Source organism: Chiloscyllium punctatum, chromosome 45, assembly GCF_047496795.1.
Source record: "Chiloscyllium punctatum isolate Juve2018m chromosome 45, sChiPun1.3, whole genome shotgun sequence".
Classification (NCBI taxonomy): Eukaryota; Metazoa; Chordata; class Chondrichthyes; order Orectolobiformes; family Hemiscylliidae; genus Chiloscyllium; species Chiloscyllium punctatum.
The window spans coordinates 65393619-65413196 of record NC_092783.1 but is presented as its reverse complement, the minus strand read 5'-3'; the positions used below and the strand labels follow the sequence as shown (position 1 = coordinate 65413196).

At 42.4% G+C, this 19578-nt stretch overlaps 1 protein-coding gene across 3 annotated transcripts in view; it reads right to left on the bottom strand.

Annotated features, from left to right (window-relative positions):
• Positions 1-519: 519 nt before the first annotated feature.
• The window catches only part of kcnc4 (potassium voltage-gated channel, Shaw-related subfamily, member 4), a 72962-nt gene continuing 53903 nt past the window's right edge, over positions 520-19578 (bottom strand). The window contains exons 2-5 of one of the 3 annotated variants that reach the window (XM_072563961.1): positions 11018-11942; positions 8784-8939; positions 3321-3392; positions 520-1535 (exon numbers count right to left, since the gene is read on the bottom strand). In XM_072563961.1, the coding sequence (XP_072420062.1) occupies positions 1474-1535; positions 3321-3392; positions 8784-8939; positions 11018-11942 (1215 nt within the window). In that variant the 3' untranslated portion in view covers positions 520-1473. The remainder of the gene's footprint in view (positions 1536-3320; positions 3393-8783; positions 8940-11017; positions 11943-19578) is intronic. The other 2 variants (XM_072563962.1, XM_072563963.1) reach the window with 2 other exon arrangements.

The window sequence follows — 19578 nt, the reverse complement described above, 5'->3', positions numbered from 1 at the left end:
GCAACAGAAAGACCTGGGCTCTCGATACAAAATTTCTGAAGGAGGAAGGACAAGTAAGAGAATGCTGTCTGATAGGACAGTGGAAACAGATTCAATTACAAATTTCAAAGGGGAATTAGACAAAACATTTGAAAAGCAAGATTTTGCATAACTGTGAAAAGCAGAGTCAGATTGATTACAGAGGTTTTCACAAGCCAAGTGTAGACATGATGGATCAAATACTGGATTAGTGGTGCTGGAAGAGCACAGCAGTTCAGGCAGCATCCAACGAGCAGCGAAATCGACGTTTCGGGCAAAAGCCCTTCATCAGGAATAAAGGCAGTGAGCCTGAAGTGTGGAGAGATAAGCTAGAGGAGGCCATCAGGAATAAAGGCAGTGAGCCTGAAGCATGGAGATCAAATGGTCTCTTTCTGAACTGCATCATTCTCTGATTCTGAATGCTTGAAACAAGATCCATTTTGAGACATAAAACTTGAAACATTAAAGTTAACTGGAAAAGGATAATTTCTTTATTTCCATCCAAGTACAATGGTACAGCTTCATGCTCAACAACATATAAACATGACATTAAGGTGCAATGTTGTTGATTATTGCCAGAGACACAGAACACAGGACATTACAGCATATTAGAAAGGACACAGAAAGGCGACTTATCAAACTTACCAACATCACAATCCCCCTGATGTAATATTAGAACATTAAGACCACTCTAGAAATACCCAGTAGATCAATCAGCTTTCAAAAGATAGGTTATTGTTTTACGTTTGGGTTGTAGTTTTTAGTTATTCTGTACGCTCTGATACACTGACTATCTCCACCATTTTCTGCATTTACCTCAGATTTACTCCATTGGCAACTTTTCACATTCTTACTGGAATCTTAGTTCTACTGTGAATGGGAGCTTGACTTAGTTCATTGCTAATAAACTTGGAACTCACGAGATGTTGTTTACTTCAAGAACTTCCGAAATGTTAATTCTGTTGATTGGTTACACCTAAAACTAAAATACAACAGACTACATAATAAGTTACTTACAGAGGTAAAATTCATACACCTTTTCTTGAATACAATTTTAGACAGTAGTAGACAAATATAAAATGTGCAACAAGTAATGATAAAATAAAGATCATTTATCTATTGCTGGAATTTCAGAGATCTTTGCACATTATGATCTACATGTTAACAAATGTATATAGTACATATCTAGAAACCTATTTTTATATATATAATAACTATACTTACTTTTTTCCATAATACATATTTTACAGAACCACCGTACAGTCATGCTTTTACAGGATTATGTAGATATATATTACAGCCAATTTAATAGTTATGAGTATTCAATGGTTCCTAGCTTATGATCTTCACCCAGATTGGTGCAGCCAGATTGCTGTGGTCTGGAACTTGCCATTGTTTCACTTTAGACAAAACAAGGATGTTCGCCCTTTGCTCTCCGACCTCCACTATTTATCATTAAGACAGGGTGATTACTTCTGCTTGAGTGTAGTTAACTGTGTGGACATCTTTGCAGTTCTCTGTGTCAAACAAAAATCACAAAATATAACAAAATACAAGAGAGAGAAATTCCCAACTGATACTAGCACTGTACATCATCAAACATGACAGGAGATTACAATAAATTTGAAGTGAAACTGTGCGAGTGTGTGCACAATTGAAAGCAAGTGTGTGAGAAATAGTGTGTGTGAAAGCACATGAATGAGAGTATTTGCTAGTGAGAGTCTGTGTGAGTCAGTATGAGACTGAGTGAATGTGTTAAAATGTCTTAGAGTAAATGAATGTATGTATCCAAGTGACAGTGTATGTGAGAGTCAATAGGTGCAAAAGTAAATTTGAGTGTTAGTGTGCACGTCAAACTGTGTGAAATTCTGAGTGTGTGTGTGTGTGTGTTTGTGTGTACATGCAAGTTTGTGTGTGTGTGCACATGAGTGTGTCTCTGTATGAGTATATGTGACTATGATTACTATTTGTTTGTGATAGAACATAGAACATAGAACATTGCAGTGCAGGCTCTTTGGCCCTAGATGTTGCGCCGACCTGTGAAACCGATATGAAACCCATCTAATTTACTCTATTCCATTATCATCCTTATATTTATCCAATGACCATTTAAATGCCCTTAAAGTTGGCGAGTCTACTAGAGTTGCAGGCAAGGCATTCCACACCCTTACTACTCTCGGAGTAAAGAACCTACCTGACATCTGTCCTATATTTAACACCCCTCAATTTAAAGTTATGCCCTCTCATGCTAGCCATCACGAACCGAGGAAAAAGGCTCTCACTGTCCACCCTATCTATTCCTCTGATCATCTTGTATGTCTCTATTAAGTCACCTCTTAATCTTCTTCTCTAATGAAAACAGCCTCAAGTCTCTCAGCCTTTCCTCATAAGACCTTCCCTCCATATCAGGTAACATCCTGGTAAATGTCCTCTTCACCATTTCCAATGCTTCCACGTCCTTTTTATAATGTGGTGATCTGATCTGTACTCCAAGAGTTTGCACAGTTGCAACCTGACCTCATGGCTCCGAAACTCAATCCCTTTACCAATAGAAGCTAACACACTGTACATTTTCTTAACAACCCTATCAACCTGGGTGGTAACTTTCTGAGATCTATGCACATGGACACTGAGATCTCCCTGCTCATCTACACTACCAAGAATCTTACGATTAGCCCAGTACTCTGCATTCCTGCACCTTCCAAAGTGAATCACGTTGCACTTTTCTGCATTAAACTCCATTTGCCACCTCTCAGCCCAGCTCTGCAGCTTATCTAAGTCCGTTTGTAACCTGCAACATTCTTCCACACTGTCCACAACTCCAACGACTTTAGTATCAGCCGCAAATTTACTAATCCATCCTTTTATGCCCTCATCCAGGTCGTTCATAAAAATGACAAACAACAGTGGCCTCAAAACAAATTCTTGCGGCACACCACTAGCAACTGAACTCCAGGATGAACATTTCCCATCAACCACCACCCTCTGTCTTCTTTCAGCTAACCAATTTCTGATCCAAACCACTAAATCCCCCTCAATCCCATGCCTCCTTATTTTCTGCAATAGCCTATTGTGGGGAACCTTATCAAACACTTTACTGAAATCCATATACACTACATCAACCACTTTACCCTCATCAACTTGTTTGATCACCTTCTCAAAGAACTCAATAAGGTTTGTGAGTCATGACCTACCCTTAACACTATCACTAATCAACTTATTCCTTTCCAGATGATTATAAATCCTATCTCTTTCCAACATTTTACCCACAACCGAAGTAAGACTCACTGGTCTATAATTACCAGAGTTGTCTCTACTCCCCTTCTTGAGCAAAGGAACAACATTTGTTATCCTCCAATCTTCTGGCACTATTCCTGTAAACAATGACAACATAAAAATCAAAGCCAAAAGCTCGGCAATTTCCTCCCTGGCTTCCCAGAGAATCCTAGGATAAATCCCATCCAGCCCAGAGGACTTATGTATTTTCAGACTTTCCAGAATTGCTAACACCTCCCCCTTGTGAACTTCAATCCCCTCTAGTCTAAGAGTCTGTATCTCAGTACTCTCCTTGACAACATTGTCTTTTTCCTGTGTGAATACTGACAAAAAATATTCATTTAACACCTCTCCTGTTTCTTCAGACAACTTCTCACTACTGTCCTTGACAGGCCCTAATCCATCTGTCATCATTCTTTTATTCCTGATATACCTATAGAAAGCTTTAAGGTTTTCCTTGATCCTACCTGCCAAAGACTTCTCATGTCCCCTCTTGGCTCTTCTTAGCCCTGTCTTTAAGTCCTCCCTGGCTAACTTGTAACTCTCAAGCAACCTAACTGAGCAAAGGCTGATGTAGGGCTTTTGTCTGAAACGTCAATTTTCCTGCTCTTTGGATGCTGCCTGACCTGCTGTGCTTTTCCAGCACCACTCTAATCTTGACTGTCACCAAAGTGCTCACCTGTCTCCAAATCTAACACTTGGCCCAGTTCATTATCCAATACCAAATCCAATGTGGCCTCGCCTATTGTTGGCCTGTCTACATACTGAGTCAGGAAACCCTCCTGCACACATTGGACAAAAACAGACCCATCTAAGGTACTCAAACTATCGCATTTCCAGTCAACATTAGAAAAGTTAAAGTCCTCCATAACAACTACCCTGTCTCTCTCACTCCTATCTAGAATCATCTTTGCTATACTATCCTTTACATCTCTGGAACTTTTGGAGGCCTATAGAAAACTCCCAACAGGATGGCCTCTCCTTTCCTGTTTCTAACCTCAGCCCATACTACCTCAGTAGACGAGTCCTCATCAAATGTTCTTTCTGCCACTGTAATACTGTTCTTGACTAACAATGCCACACCTCCCCCTCTTATACCACCTTCCCTGTTCTTTTTGAAACATCTAAATCCTGAAACCTGTAACAACCATTCCTATCCCTGCTGTATCCATATCTCTGAACTGGCCACAACATCGAAATCTCAGGTACCATACCAACCCACGCTGCAGGTTCACCCACCTTATTCCAGATGCTCCTGGTGTTGATGTGGACACACTTCAAACCACTTTCCTGCTTGCCGGTATACTCCTGCGACCTTGAAACCTTATTCATGATCTCACCACTCTCAACTTCCTGTACACTGGAGCTACAATTCCAGTTCCCAGCCCCCTGATGAATTAGTTTAAATCCTCTTGAAGGGCATTAGCAAACCTCCCCAGGATATTGATACCCCTCTGGTTCTGGTGTAGACCATCCTGTTTGTAGAGGTCCGACCTACCACAGAATGACCCCCAATTATCCAAGCATCTGAATCACTCCCTCCTGCACCATCCCTGTAGCCATGTGTTCAACCGCTCTCTCTCCCTATTCCTCACCTCACTAGCATGTGGCACGGATAACAAATCAGTGCTAACAACTCTGTTCTAACTCAAAGCTTCCAACCTAGCTCCTTGAATTTCTGCCTTACATCCCCATCCCTTTTCCTACCGAAGTCGTTGGTGCCTATGTGGACCACAGCTTGGGGCTGCTCCCCCTCCCCCTTTAGGATCCCGATCTGATGATCTGAGACATCATAAACCCTGGCACCTGGGAAGTAACACACTAACAGTGAGTCTCTCTCGTTCCCACAGAACCTCCTATCCGTCCCCCTAACTGTGGAGTCCCCAATAACTAATGCTCTACTCCTCTCCCTCTTTCCCTTCTGAACAACAGGACAGACTCTGTGCCAGAAACCTGTACCTTATGGCTTACCCTTAACAGTATCCAAAACAGTATACTTGTTGTTGAGGAGAACGGCCACAGGGGATCCCAGCACTGTCTGCCCGTTCCCTTTTCATCCCCTGAACTGTAACCCAACTACCTTCTTCCTGTACCTGAGGTGTGACTACCTCCCAGTCACTCCTCTCAATTACCCCCTCCGCCTCCCGAATGATCCGAAGGTTATCCAGCTCCAGCACCAGTTCCTTAATGCAATCTCTGAGGAGATGGAGTTGGGTGCACTTCCTGCTGATGAAGTCAGCTGGGACACTAGTGGTGACCATTGCCTCCCACAATCTACAGAAAGAGCATTCAACTGTCCTAACATCCATTCCAACTGTTCTGAATTCCCAAAGAGACTACTGAAAAAAAACTAGTACCCTTACCAGATTGGCACACATAACTTTTTTTTTGGTTAGAGGAGGAGGATGGGTGGGAGACACTACCTGAGTAGTGTTTCGAGTAAAGCAACCGCCCAAACATATAATCTCACTTACTCAGCTATCCCGTGTTGGCTCCTGCTCTGCATGCACTCCGCCTATTCATGAGGTAAGCCTTTTATATGATTTGTTTACCTTCCCGACAGCCCCCTTGGTCCTTGCTCTCACTGCACCCATTACAAAAATGTGACTGTGAGGGCCTGTGACAGTTCGTGAGTGAGTATATGGATTGAGTGTGAGACAATTAAAGAAATTGATGGAAGTCTTAGCAGAGATAATGTTTCTATTCTAAACAGTTCTGATGAAGGGTCATGGGACATAAAATGCTAACTCTGCTTTCTCTCCAAAGATGCTGCCATACTTGCTGAGTTTCTCCAGCAATTTCTGTTTTTGTCTCTGATTTCCAGCATTTTCAGTTCTTTTTTATTGATGGGAGTGCCGCCCACTTGCTGGAGAACTGCTGGGAGTCCTGTGTTGCCTCTGTCAAAGGGGCCTATTGCATTAAATGCCAATCGTGCACTCAGCTGGGCAGCAGCAGGTCTTCCAGTACAGGCAATTCCCACTCCCACTCCCCAGACAATCAGAATCCTGAGGTTGAGCATTGATCAACAGCACCAGTGCGTATGGTGGCAGCTATGGTAATGCACTTACCTGAAGCCCAGGGGCACTGAGGATCCCAGACCACAATTGAGTGAAGGCAGGAGGGACTTGGATCTCAAAGGGCCACCTATGTCTCCATGCTTTCCATTTTGATTGTGCACTGAGTGCATTTTATTTAAGGAACCCCTCAGGATCCCAGAAGCAAGCTCAACAGGGTTTGTGTTTATGGTTATCACACAGTGAGCCCCCTGCCCACCACTGGTGAATACTGACTGCACGTTAGAAACAAAAACAGAAATTGCTGGAGAAGCTAAACAGGTCTGGCAGCATCTGTGGATAAAAAAAGAGTTAACATTACATGTCCTTCTTCAGAACTGTTCAGAACAGAAAATTATGGGTGTAGGTTTGCTCGCTAAGCTGTAAGTTTGATATCCAGACGTTTCATTACCTGGCGAGGTAACATCATCAGTGGCGACCTCTAAATGAAGCGAAGCTGTTGTCTCCTGCTTTCTATTTATGTGTTTGTCCTGGATGGGGTTCCTGGGGTTTGCGGTGATGTCATTTCCTGTTCGTTTTCTGAGAGGTTGATAGATGGTATCTAGATCTATGTGTTTGTTTATGGCATTGTGGTTGGAGTGCCAGGCCTCTAGGAATTCTCTGGCATGTCTTTGCTTAGCCTGTTCCAGGATAGATGTGTTGTCCCAGTCAAAATGGTGGGCTTTTTTCCTCCGTGTGTAGGTCTACGAGGGAGAGAGGGTCGTGTCTTTTTGTGGCTAACTGGTGTTCGTGTATCCTGGTGGCTAACTTTCTTCCTGTTTGTCCTACGTAGTGTTTGTGGCAGTCCTTGCATGGAATTTTGTAGACGACGTTGGTGTTGTCTATGGGATGTGCTGGGTCTTTTAAGTTTGTTAGTTTTTGTTTGAGAGTGTTGGTGGGTTTGTGTGCTACTAGGATTCCGAGGGGTCTTAGTAGTCTGGCTGTCATTTCTGAAACTTCTTTGATGTATGGTAAGGTGGTTAGGGTTTCTGGCTGTGTTTGGTCTGCTTGTCATGGTTTGTTCCTGAGGAATCTGCGGACTGTATTTTTTGAGTATCCGTTCTCCTTGAATACGTTGTATAGGTGGTTCTCCTCTGTTTTCCAAAGTTTGTCTGTGCTGTAGTGTGTGGTGGCTCGTTGGAATAGTGTTCTAATACAGCTTTGTTTGTGTGTGTTGGGATGGTTGCTGGTGTAGTTAAATATTTGGACAGTGTTTATCGGTTTTCTGTATACGCAGGTTTGTAGTTCTCCGTTGTCCTTTCTTTCGACTGTGATGTCCAGCAATGCGAGTTTGTTGTCAGTTTCTTCCTCCTCGGTGAACTTTATGCCTGTGAGGGTGTTGTTGATGATGTTAAATATCTCTTCTATTTTGTTTTGTTTTGTGATGACAAAGGTGTCATCTACGTAGTGGACCCAGATTTTTGGGTTGATGGTTGGTAGGGCCGTTTGTTCTAGTCTTTGCATTACCCCTTCTGCTATGAATCCTGATAGTGGAGATCCCATGGGTGTGCCGTTGGTTTGTTTGTAGATTATGTTGTTGAAGGTGAAGTGGGTGGTGAGGCACAGGTCCACTAGCTTCATGATGTCCTCGTTGGTAATGTGATTGATGGTGGTTGGGGTGTGTGTGATGGTCTCTTCTAAAAGTGTGGTAAGTGTTTTCTTTGCCAGATCGATGTTGATGGAGGTGAACCACCATTTCGACTGGGACAATATATCTATCCTGGGACAGGCTAAGCAAAGACATGCCAGAGAATTCCTAGAGGCCTGGCACTCCAACCACAATGCCATAAACACATAGATCTAGATACCATCTATCAACCCCTCAGAAAATGAACAGGAAATGACATCACCACAAACCCCAGGAACCCCAAGCAGGACAAACATATAAATAGAGAGCAGGAGACAACAGCTTCGCTTCACTTGGAGGTCGTCACTGATGATGTTACCTAGCTAGGTAATGAAACGTCTGGATATCAAACCTACAGCTCAGCGAGCAAACCTACACCCTAAACCTCAATCTGAGCTACAAACCTTCACAAACCTTGCAAAAAACAGTAACATTATCTTTGCTGATACTCCCATCAACTTTGTTAAACACCTCATACTCATACACATTCTGCCTTAGTCACTATAGTACTCTCACAGACACTCACATTCACACACAAACACGCACTCTCATTCATACTTCTGGTCATTAATTGTTCACATTAAGGGCTCAATTGGGAGTGGTTTGTATAGGCTGTCCATAGGCCTCCCAATCACAAACTTAATCAAGCCAAAAGTATGAAGGTACGTAATTGAGTATCCATTCCACCACCATCTAACTAACTTCAGAGAAAGGCATTAAATTCTATCCTGAGAATAGGACCCAAATTTCACATGTGAAAGCCAAGAGGACAATAAACTGTCGCCCTTTCCTTTGGGTTGTTAACTCACCAGCTGTCAATAAGAAACAGGTTGTCCCTTTCTTGTTTTTGTCCCTCATACTGGAGCATCTGAGCACCTGACTCTCATCGGCAGTCAATGATTGGTTCAGTGCAGCATTTTCCTCATCAGATAGGACCACGTTTGCTTCACCATTCTGTTTTGAGTCTTGGAACAGAGAGAATTTCTGCTGAATATCTTGTAAACGTCACTGCAACATCACTTTTTCTTTGTCCCAGACAAAAAAACGTTTACAAGAAAGGAAGTTGTGAAATGAGAAGACAAGAGATGCATGCATGCACTGCCATGTGTGTCATGATACATGTGTTGTTCATGTTCTGACTTCACAAGAACTATTTCGGCAGTTTTCAAACACAACTTCATTACAATGTCGAAAAATGTGTTGCTGGAAAAGTGCAGCAGGTCAGGTAGCATCCTTCTTCAGGAATCGGGCTTATGCCCGAAACGTTGATTCTCCTGCTCCTTTGATGCTGCCTGACCTGCTGTGCTTTTCCAGCAATACATTTTTCAGCTCTGATCTCCAGCATCTGCAGTCCTCACTTTCTCCTTTCATTACAATGTCCTCAGCTTAGAATCTTAGAGGCATAGGATTCTCCAGCACAGCAGGAAACAGCTGAGACCACCATCTTTGTGCCATTATTTGAAAGCATTCTTCAATTATTCCCAATCTCTATTTCCCATTGTCCTAAAAAAAATTTTCCCGTCTCAATATTTATCCAAATTGCCTTGAAACATTATTCTGGAGTCTGCTTCCACTGTCTTTTCAGGCAGCTTATTGCAGATCACAACAACTCTCCTGACAATATAAATGTTTTCCTCATGTTGGTTGTTCTTGTTGCCTATCAGTTTAAAGCTATATCCTAATGGTTACTAACTCTGCTGCCTAGGGTAACAATTTATTCTTGTTTATTCTCATACAACTCTTTGTAAACGTCATACCTCTTTCAGATCTCTCCATGGTTTCTTTTGCTGTGAGGAGCACAATCCAGCTTCTGAAAACTCCCTACGTAACTGAAATTCCTCATCCTGCAAACCATTCTGGCAATTTTTTTTCTGCTGTTCCATTGAATTTATTTCTTATTTTCCCACTTTTACTGATTTCAATGTCTCTGTTAATTCTCTCTGTTTTGAGAAGATTTGTAGCTCAGGTTGAGGTTCTGGATGTAGGTTTGCTCGCTGAGCTGCAAGGTTCATTTTCAGATGTTTTGTCACCATACTAGGTAACAGTATCAGTGAACCTCCAGATGAAGCACTGGTGGCATGGCCCGCTTTCTATTTATGTGTTTAGGTTTAGATTAGATTACTTACAGTGTGGAAACAGGCCCTTCAGCCCAACAAGTCCACACCGACCCTCCGAGGAGCAGCCCACCCATTCCCCTACATTTACCCCTTCACCCAACACTACAGGCAATTTAGCATGGCCAATTCACCTGACCTGCTCATTTTTGGACTGTGGGAGGAAACCGGAGCACCCAGAGGAAACCCACACAGACACGGGGAGAATATGCAAACTCCACACAGACAGTTGCCTGAGGCGGGAATTGAACCCAGGTCTCTGGCGCTGTGAGGCAACAGTGCTAACCACTGTGCCACCGTGCTGCCCAAGTTTCCTTGGGTTCGTGATGTCATTTCATGTGATGATTTCATTTCTGGTTCTTTTTCTCAGGGTTTGGTAAATGGGATCCAAGTCAATGTGTTTGTTGATAGCATTCCAGTTGGAATGCCATGTTTCTAGGAAATCTAACCACATAAATAGAAAGCGGGCTATTCCACCAGTGTTTCATCCGGAGGCTCACTGATGATGTCACCTAGTATGATGATGAAACATCTGAAAACAAACTTTGCAAATCAGCGAGCAAATCTACATCCATTGCTCTTTCTCTCTCTAATTCTGCTGATTTCCTGCTCTGGTGTTCACTATTTCCTTCTGCATGCTTTTCTTTCACTTCCTTCTTTCTTTTATTGATTAAGGGCATCACTTTCAGGCATTTGTTTTTGCTCTGCTGTTAGCAGCTCTCATCTCCAGCATTCTGCAGCATCAAATCAATAGCATGACATCAAAGGACTCCAGCAATTTGTGGGCCAACAGGAGACTGTGCACAGAGTACCAAACCCTCACAACACCTCAAACTGGAAGTGTAAAGCTCCCAATGGAAGGACACAATAATAAGACAGCAATGGTGCTCACACATAATCTCTGAAATACAACAGGTTTAAACTCCTACCTGAGTTCTTTCTCTCTCTTATCTCCTCAGCAGCAATTTGATTGCTGTCACTCTGTGGGCTGTTGCATGAAGAGTTCAAGTCTGAATTGCAAAGGCCTGTAGTCTTGGCATGCGTCCCACAGGGAAAGTGTTTCCTGCGTTTCTTGGGGAGTTTTTGTTTGGCCATTGCCAGTGAGTAATACATTCCAAAGTTATTGACAATGACTGGCACTGGCATCGCAATGGTAAGCACACCAGCCAGGGCGCATAATGCTCCCACCAGCATACCCGACCAAGTCTGGGGATACATGTCACCATAGCCAAGCGTAGTCATGGTGACTACTGCCCACCAGAAGCCAATGGGGATATTCTTGAAATGAGTGGGGCTCACAGTGTTAGGGTTTTCACCAAGTCTCTCTGCATAGTAGATCATTGTGGCAAAGATTAGGATTCCCAGTGCAAGGAAGATGATGAGCAGGAGGAACTCATTGGTGCTGGCTCTCAAGGTGTGTCCCAACACCCTCAATCCCACAAAATGCCGGGTAAGCTTGAAGATCCGTAGAATCCGAACAAACCTGACAACCCGGAGGAAGCCCAGAACATCCCTTGCTGCCTTGGAGGTCAATCCACGAAGTGCCAGCTCCAGATAGAAGGGCAGAATAGCCACAAAGTCAATGACGTTCAGCATATTCTTAACAAATAGCAGCTTATTGGGGCAGAAGGAAATGCGGACCATAAACTCCAAAGTGAACCACATGACACACACGCCTTCCACATACATGAGGGCGGGCTCTGTCTCTATCTCATACACACTTACTATCTGAGTGCTGTTCCCCACCACTGTATATTCTGTCAAGTTAATGATCTTGTTGAAAGCCTCATGTGTCTCGAGGCAAAAGGCGGTGATTGATAAGAGGATGAAAAAGAGGGATACAAATGCGATAAACTGCAAGAGAAAAAGAATGCAGGTCAAAAATCAACAGTGTTAGAATCAGGTCTACAGAACTACAATAATGAATGTAAAACAATAGAAATGCAGGAATCAGTTGCAGACTGCCAACTAGGGTACTTTAATATAATAAAAAAACCTGTAATGGGGTAAGTATCCATGGACTCTGGGAGAAGTGAGTTTAATAACTTCAAATGTTTCTTCAGACCCCTACTTGTAATCGTCTGATGCTGACCATATCAGTTACAAAAACAAATTGTCCATTGGAATATTGACCAGCTAATCAAGCTCTTTCAATTCATATCAGGGATTTTCTCCCATTTGAGTGGTAAATGGGTAAAATCCAATCACTGAGCATCCACTGTCAGTTCAGTCCAGTCACATAATTGGTTTTCTCATCTGCTTTTCTAATATATCAATTACAAACCTTCTTGAGGACTAAAAGATTGTCAGCTGAGATATTTCAAGCAGTACTTGTTTAAATTCCTCTGGGTATTGACTAGAAATTGATCTGGACTTATCACATAAACACAATTGTTTCAAGAGCAGATCAGAGGCTAAGAATACTGTGGTACATGACTCCCCAAAGCCCATCCATTATCTACAAGGTGTGTGACAGAATACTCCCCATTTTCCTGAACAGGGGCAGCTCCAACAACACTCAAGAAGCTTGACACCATCCAGGGCAAAGCAGCCTACTTGATTGGCACCAAATCCACAAGCGTCCACTCCCTCCACCACCAACACTCAGTAGCAGCAGTGTGTACTATCTACAAGATGCACTACGGTAATTCACCAAAGATCCTTAGACAGCACCTTCCAAACCTATCATCACTTCCATCTAGAAGGACAAGGGCAGCAGATAGATTGGGGCAGCACCACCTCCAAGTTCTCCTCCAAGACTCTCAGCATCCTGAATTGGAAATATATAGCTGTTTTCTCACTGTTGCCTCCTAATGGTGTTTTGGGTCCACCTACAACAAATGGACTGCAGCAGTTCAAGAAGGCAGCTCACCACCCCCTTCTCAAGAACAACTGTGCATATACAATAAATGCTTGTCCATTCAGTGACATCCACGTCCAAGGAGAAAATTTTTAAAATTCTCCTGGATATAGGAGAACATGGTATATAAAAAGAACCATCCCCAGAATCCAAGCATCATGCAACTTTGACTAGCAGTGAGGATGAAGTGGGGCAGTGGTATGGTGGTAATGCCACTGGACCGGTCATCCAAGTGCTCAAGCTAACATTTTACAGACATGGGTTCATGGAATGTAATGCATAGCTGGTGGAATTTCATTTCAAATAATAAATCTGGAACTAAAATTTAGCCTAATGGTGAGTATGTAACAAGTGTTGATTATCATAAAAACTTATCTGATTCACTTTTGTCCTTCAGGGAAGGCAATCGCCCATTCTCTCCCTGGCTTATAAGGTTGATTGTGAATATCCAAGCAAATCACTCAATTGTATCTAACTGTGACAAAATCTAAATAAACAAATAAAATCAGATATTATTAACCATAGCTGGAATGCTTGCGTTGTTGGGTTTTTGTGCAATAATGGAATGCAATTTTGTTGTAAACTAGATTAATTTTTAATATTTAAGTCACTGCCGATCTATCATCATATATTTTAATGTGGTTGTCAATCTACAGGCAATTTTCTTTTCATATCTTCATGGGTTCTGTTGTTTCTGATTGATGAGTTTCTGATTGAACTACATCACTTTCAAACAATGTAAAATTCTATCATTTGGTCACTATTTCTGAAATTATTAATTTACTTCCTTATTGCAGAAACTCAGTCTAAAATCATCTTTTCCTTACATGGTTCCTTAACATACTGCTCCAGAAAGCCATCACATACATTTGAGGGATTAGTATTTCAAAGAATAGGATCAACTGGGTTTACCCAGTTTCTACTGAAATCTCCTATGTTTCCTGTATCTTCATCAGGTGGTTGTGGAGCAGAATCATACGACACAGAATCTATAGCAACAGGATGGCAGTGTCATGGTATATTAGACAAATTTAGCTCAAACAAATTTAGCTCACACAAATTCATCTTTTACAGTGATCACGTGAGTTTTAGTTCCTTTGTATATAAATCCCAGAACGTTGTTAAAGTTACATTCTCAAGATAGATTTTAACAATAGGTGCCATCTCAGCTCAGATAATGCACTGAAGGTGTGAAATTAAAGCCTGTGTCCCAATGTTAGGTCAGACTGATTATATTTCTAAAATGGGATTTACAGAATTTTACATGGATTTATGCAGTTTTTGAGCAAAATAAAATGTAATTCTGCAAATACAAATTCACCCCACAAACTTTTACACACATACACACAAACTGCATAAATCCATGTAAAATTCTGTAAATCCCACTTTAGAATTAGAATCAGTCTGACCTAACATTGGGACAAAGACAGACTTTAACTTCACACCTTCAGTGCATTATCTGGGCTGAGATGGCACCTATTGTTAAAATCTATCTTGAGAATGTAACTTTAACAACATTCCTGGATTTACATACAAAGGAATTGAAACTCGCGTGATCACTGTAAAAGATGGAAGACTCAAGCTAAATTTGTTTAATATTACATTACATGACACTGTAATCCTGTTGCTATAGATTCTGTGTCATATGATTCTGCTCCACATCCACTTGATGAAGAAGCAGTGCTTCGAAAGCTAGTGCCTCCAAATAAACCTGTTGGCACCAATATCCTGGGGGGTAGGTTTGCTAGCACTCTTCGGGGGGGTTTAAACTAATTTGGCAGGGGGATGGGATCCGGACTTGTAGTCCAGCAAGTAAGCTAGCTGTGTGTCAGGATGTCCAAGACTGTAGGGAGGCTGTGGAGAAGGTAGCACTGACAGGGACTACTTGCGGACACAGAGATGGGCTCAAGTGCGTATACTTCAATGCAAGGAGTATCAGAAATAAGGTGGGTGAACTTAAGGCGTGGATCGGTACCTGGGACTACGATGTTGTGGCCATCACGGAAACATGGATAGATGAGGGACAGGAATGGCTGTTGGAGGTTCCTGGTTACAGATGTTTCAGTAAGATTAGGGAGGGTGGTAAAAAAGGAGGGGGGGTGGCATTGCTAATTAGAAATGGTATAACGGCTGCAGAAAGGAAGTTTGAGGGGGATCTGCCTCTGGAGGTAGTATGGGCTGAAGTCAGAAATAGGAAAGGTGCAGTCACCTTGTTGGGTGTTTACTATAGGCCCCCCAATAGCAGCAGAGATGTGGAGAAACAGATTGGGAAACAGATTTTGGAAAGGTGCAGAAGCCACAGGGTCGTAGTCATGGGCGACTTCAACTTCCCAAATATTGATTGGAAGCTCTTTAGATCAAGTAGATTGGATGGGGCGGTGTTTGTGCAGTGTGTCCAGGAAGCTTTTCTAACGCAGTATGTAGATTGTCCAACCAGAGGGGAGGCCATATTGGATTTGGTACTCGGTAATGAACCGGGACAAGTGGTGGGCTTGTTAGTGGGTGAACATTTTGGTGATGGCGACCACAATTCTGTGACTTTCACCTTGGTTATGGAGAGAGATAGGTGCGCACAACAAGGAAGTTTTTACAATTGGGGGAAGGGAAATTACGATGCTGTAAGACAGGATTTGAGGAGCATACGTTGGGAGCATAGGCTGTCAGGGAAGGATGTGGTGGAAATGTGGAACTTTTTCAAGGAGCAGATACGACGTGTCCTTGATATGTATGTACCGATCAGGCAGGAAAGAAATGGTCGTGTGAGGGAGCCTTGGTTGACGAGGGAGGTTGAATGTCTAGTAAAGAGGAAGAAGGAGGCTTACATAAGGTTGAGGAAACAAGGTTCAGACAGAGCAGTGGAGGGATACAGGATAGCCAGAAGGGACCTGAAGAAAGGGATTAGGAGAGCTAAGAGAGGGCATGAAAAGTCCCTGGCGGATAGGATCAAGGATAACCCCAAGGCCTTTTATGCGTATGTGAGAAACCTGAGAATGACGAGAACGAGGGTAGATCCGATCAAGGACAGTGGTGGGAGACTGTGTATTGAGTCGGAAGAGATAGGAGAGGTCTTGAACAAGTACTTCTCTTCAGTATTTACGAACGAGAGGGACCGTATTGTTGAAGAGGAGAGTGTGAAACGGACTGATAAGCTAGAAGAGATACCTGTTAGGAAGGAAGATGTGTTGGACATTTTGAACAACTTGAGGATAGACAAGTCCCCCGGGCCTGACGGGATATATCCTAGGATTATGTGGGAAGCAAGAGAGGAAATTGCAGTACCGTTGGCAATGATCTTCTCGTCTTCACTGGCAACTGGGGTGGTACCAGGGGACTGGAGAGTAGCGAATGTTGTGCCCCTGTTCAAAAAAGGGAATAGGGATAACCCCGGGAATTACAGGCCAGTTAGTCTTACTTCGGTGGTAGGCAAAGTAATGGAAAGGGTACTGAGGGATAGGATTTACGAGTATCTGGAAAGACACTGCTTGATTAGGGACAGCCAGCACGGATTTGTGAAGGGTAGGTCTTGGCTTACAAGTCTTATTGAATTCTTCGAGGAGGTGACCAAGCATGTGGATGAGGGTAGAGCAGTGGATGTAGTGTACATGGATTTTAGTAAGGCATTTGATAAGGTTCCCCATGGTAGGCTTATGCGGAAAGTCAGGAGGCATGGGATAGAGGGAAATTTGGCCAATTGGATAGAAAACTGGCTAACCGGTCGAAGTCAGAGAGTGGTGGTAGATGGTAAATATTCAGCATGGAGTCCAGTTACAAGTGGAGTTCCGCAGGGATCAGTTCTGGGTCCTCTGCTGTTTGTAATTTTTATTAATGACTTAGATGAGGGAGTCGAAGGGTGGGTCAGTAAATTTGCAGATGATACAAAGATAGGTGGAGTTGTGGACAGTGAGGAGGGCTGTTGTCGGCTGCAGAAGGACTTAGATATGATGCAGAGCTGGGCTGAGGAGTGGCAGATGGAGTTCAACCCTGCCAAGTGTGAGGTTGTCCATTTTGGAAGAACAAATAAGAATGCGGAATACAGGGTTAATGGTAGGGTTCTTGGTCAGGTGGAGGAACAGAGGGATCTTGGGGTCTATGTACATAGATCTTTGAAGGTTGCCACTCAGGTGGATAGAGTTTGTAAGAAGGCCTATGGAGTATTATCGTTCATTAGCAGAGGGATTGAATTCAAGAGTCGTGAGGTGATGTTGCAGCTGTACAGGACTTTGGTTAGGCCACATTTGGAGTACTGTGTGCAGTTCTGGTCGCCTCACTTTAGGAAAGATGTGGAAGCTTTGGAGAGGGTGCAGAGAAGATTTACCAGGATGTTGCCTGGAATGGAGAGTAGGTCGTATGAGGATAGGTTGAGAGTTCTCGGCCTTTTCTCGTTGGAACGGCGAAGGATGAGGGGTGACTTGATAGAGGTTTATAAGATGATCAGAGGAATAGATAGAGTAGACAGTCAGAAACTTTTCCCCCGGGTACAAGAGAGTGTTACAAGGGGACATAAATTTAAGGTGAAGGGTGGAAGGTATAGGGGAGATGTCAGGGGTGGGTTCTTTACCCAGAGAGTGGTGGGGGCATGGAATGCGCTGCCCGTGGGAGTGGTAGAGTCAGATTCATTGGCGACCTTTAAGCGGCATTTGGATAGGTACATGGATGGGTGCTTAATCTAGGATAGAAGTTCGGCACAACATCGTGGGCCGAAGGGCCTGTTCTGTGCTGTATTGTTCTATGTTCTATGTTCTATGTTCTATAACCTGGTGTTGCGTGATTTTTAACTTTGTCCATCCCAGTCCAACACCGGCACCACCAAATTATGTTTACTGCATTATCCTCACTATATAAACCTCTAATTTCCTGACTTGTATTTGTATTTACATTATCACTACTATTTGGTGGCGTATAGTCAACTCTCACCAATGTTTCCTACCCCTTTCTCTTTCTTAGCTCCATCCAAACTGCCTCTACATCTTGGAAATTAGAACTAAGGTGATTTCTCTTTGTATGCATTTGCAAGGAATTCATTATTCAGTGATTTTCTGTTTCTCTGGCAGTGGTTTAGCTGTGTATTCTATTGTTCACAGGTTTAAAGCTCTTTTCTCTCTTTTTTGCAGCTTTCTGTCTCACCCCTTGCCAGCTGCCCCTCCCATCCTTGCCCTGAATTACTCCCTTTTCCTTCTCACAGCTTGCCGCTCTAATCCTGTCCCCTGTAGCCTTCCCTCTTGGTGCTTTCTCTCTTCCCCACCAACTGTGCAGCCTCCCCTTCTCCATCCATAACCATTTCAGCCTTTTCTTTTTAAACCCACCTTGCAGTCCTTATAGAATTCCTGATGGAATTCAACAAGGAGCCATGTCTAAGGTGACGACACAAAATAAAAGGCCATGCTGTAGGAGTCAGCATTTTATTATGGATAGATGATTGGTAAGTGAACAGTAAACAAAGATTTGGGATAAATGAGGTCTTTTTCAGGTTTGTAAGGTGCAATGAGTGGAGTACTGTGATATAAGGTGCATGCTTAATATATAGTTTCATGTAATTTATTTTAGAGTTTAGATTTTGAACCAGTGGGATGTTGGTTTGGCACCTGTCTATGAAGGGGATTAATGACGAACTTTTAAATATTTCTGTAACCATAGTAATTTCTTTTCAAACGCAGCAGGAGGCACAGACTTATTGGTGAGTACTGGGAATTTTTTTTTGGGTTAAGTTTATCGAGCGAACAGAGTGAGCTGTTGTACATTAGGGGTCTGCTTGAAGGTTCTGAAATGAAACTTTTTTTGCTGAGGAAAATGATGCATAGCTTGGAAAAAAGCCTGCTGGTTTTAGGTTTACAGAGGTCTTAGCTGAAATTACATGCATAAAGTAGTTGCTTCTAAAGAAGGGAGATAGTTTAGAACTGTTAAGAAATAATCACCTCAGTGTAAGGAGTTAATTTCAACGTTCCAGATCAGAAATTTTCAGTTAAAAACTTGTAGGGCTTATTTGAAGCAGAGACATTCTAAGCTCAATTATATAAAATTTCAAGGTAGAGATGGTCAGATTGGGTCAGGTAGGGAGTGTAAAGGAACTCTGTGACATGGACCAGGTGAATACTCAAAGGCTTTTTATTTCTTTTTTGCGTCATCGTTAGATCTAACAGTTATTAGTTAAGCATTCATATTCCAGTCACAATATATCTGAGTGACTTTAAGGCTGTGTTTCTTTAGGTGGCATAATTCAGACATTAATATATTCCTTAAACAAGATCTCACATCTCTAATCAAAATTATAATTTAGAAAATAAAAATAAATATCAATTTTGGGCATTCACTGTGTTTTGTTTTTATTGTTCAAAGAATGAAAGAGGAATATGGAAGGTCGATTTAAAATTAAATAATTTTAGAAATTGACTCTCCTAATATCCTCAATTTTGTTAATCAACCTATTACCTTGTATTTTATCAAATATTTTACATAAATCCATTTCAGCAACTTTCACCGATACTCCCTTCATCAACCTTCACTGTAACTTTAGTAAAACATTCAGCTACTCAATCTCTGACTGTTACTGTAAAATACAATCATATTCATTCCCATCCCAGGCAGAACATTCAGAATAGTGATACATGACACCTTTGGCTTGAATACTGGGGA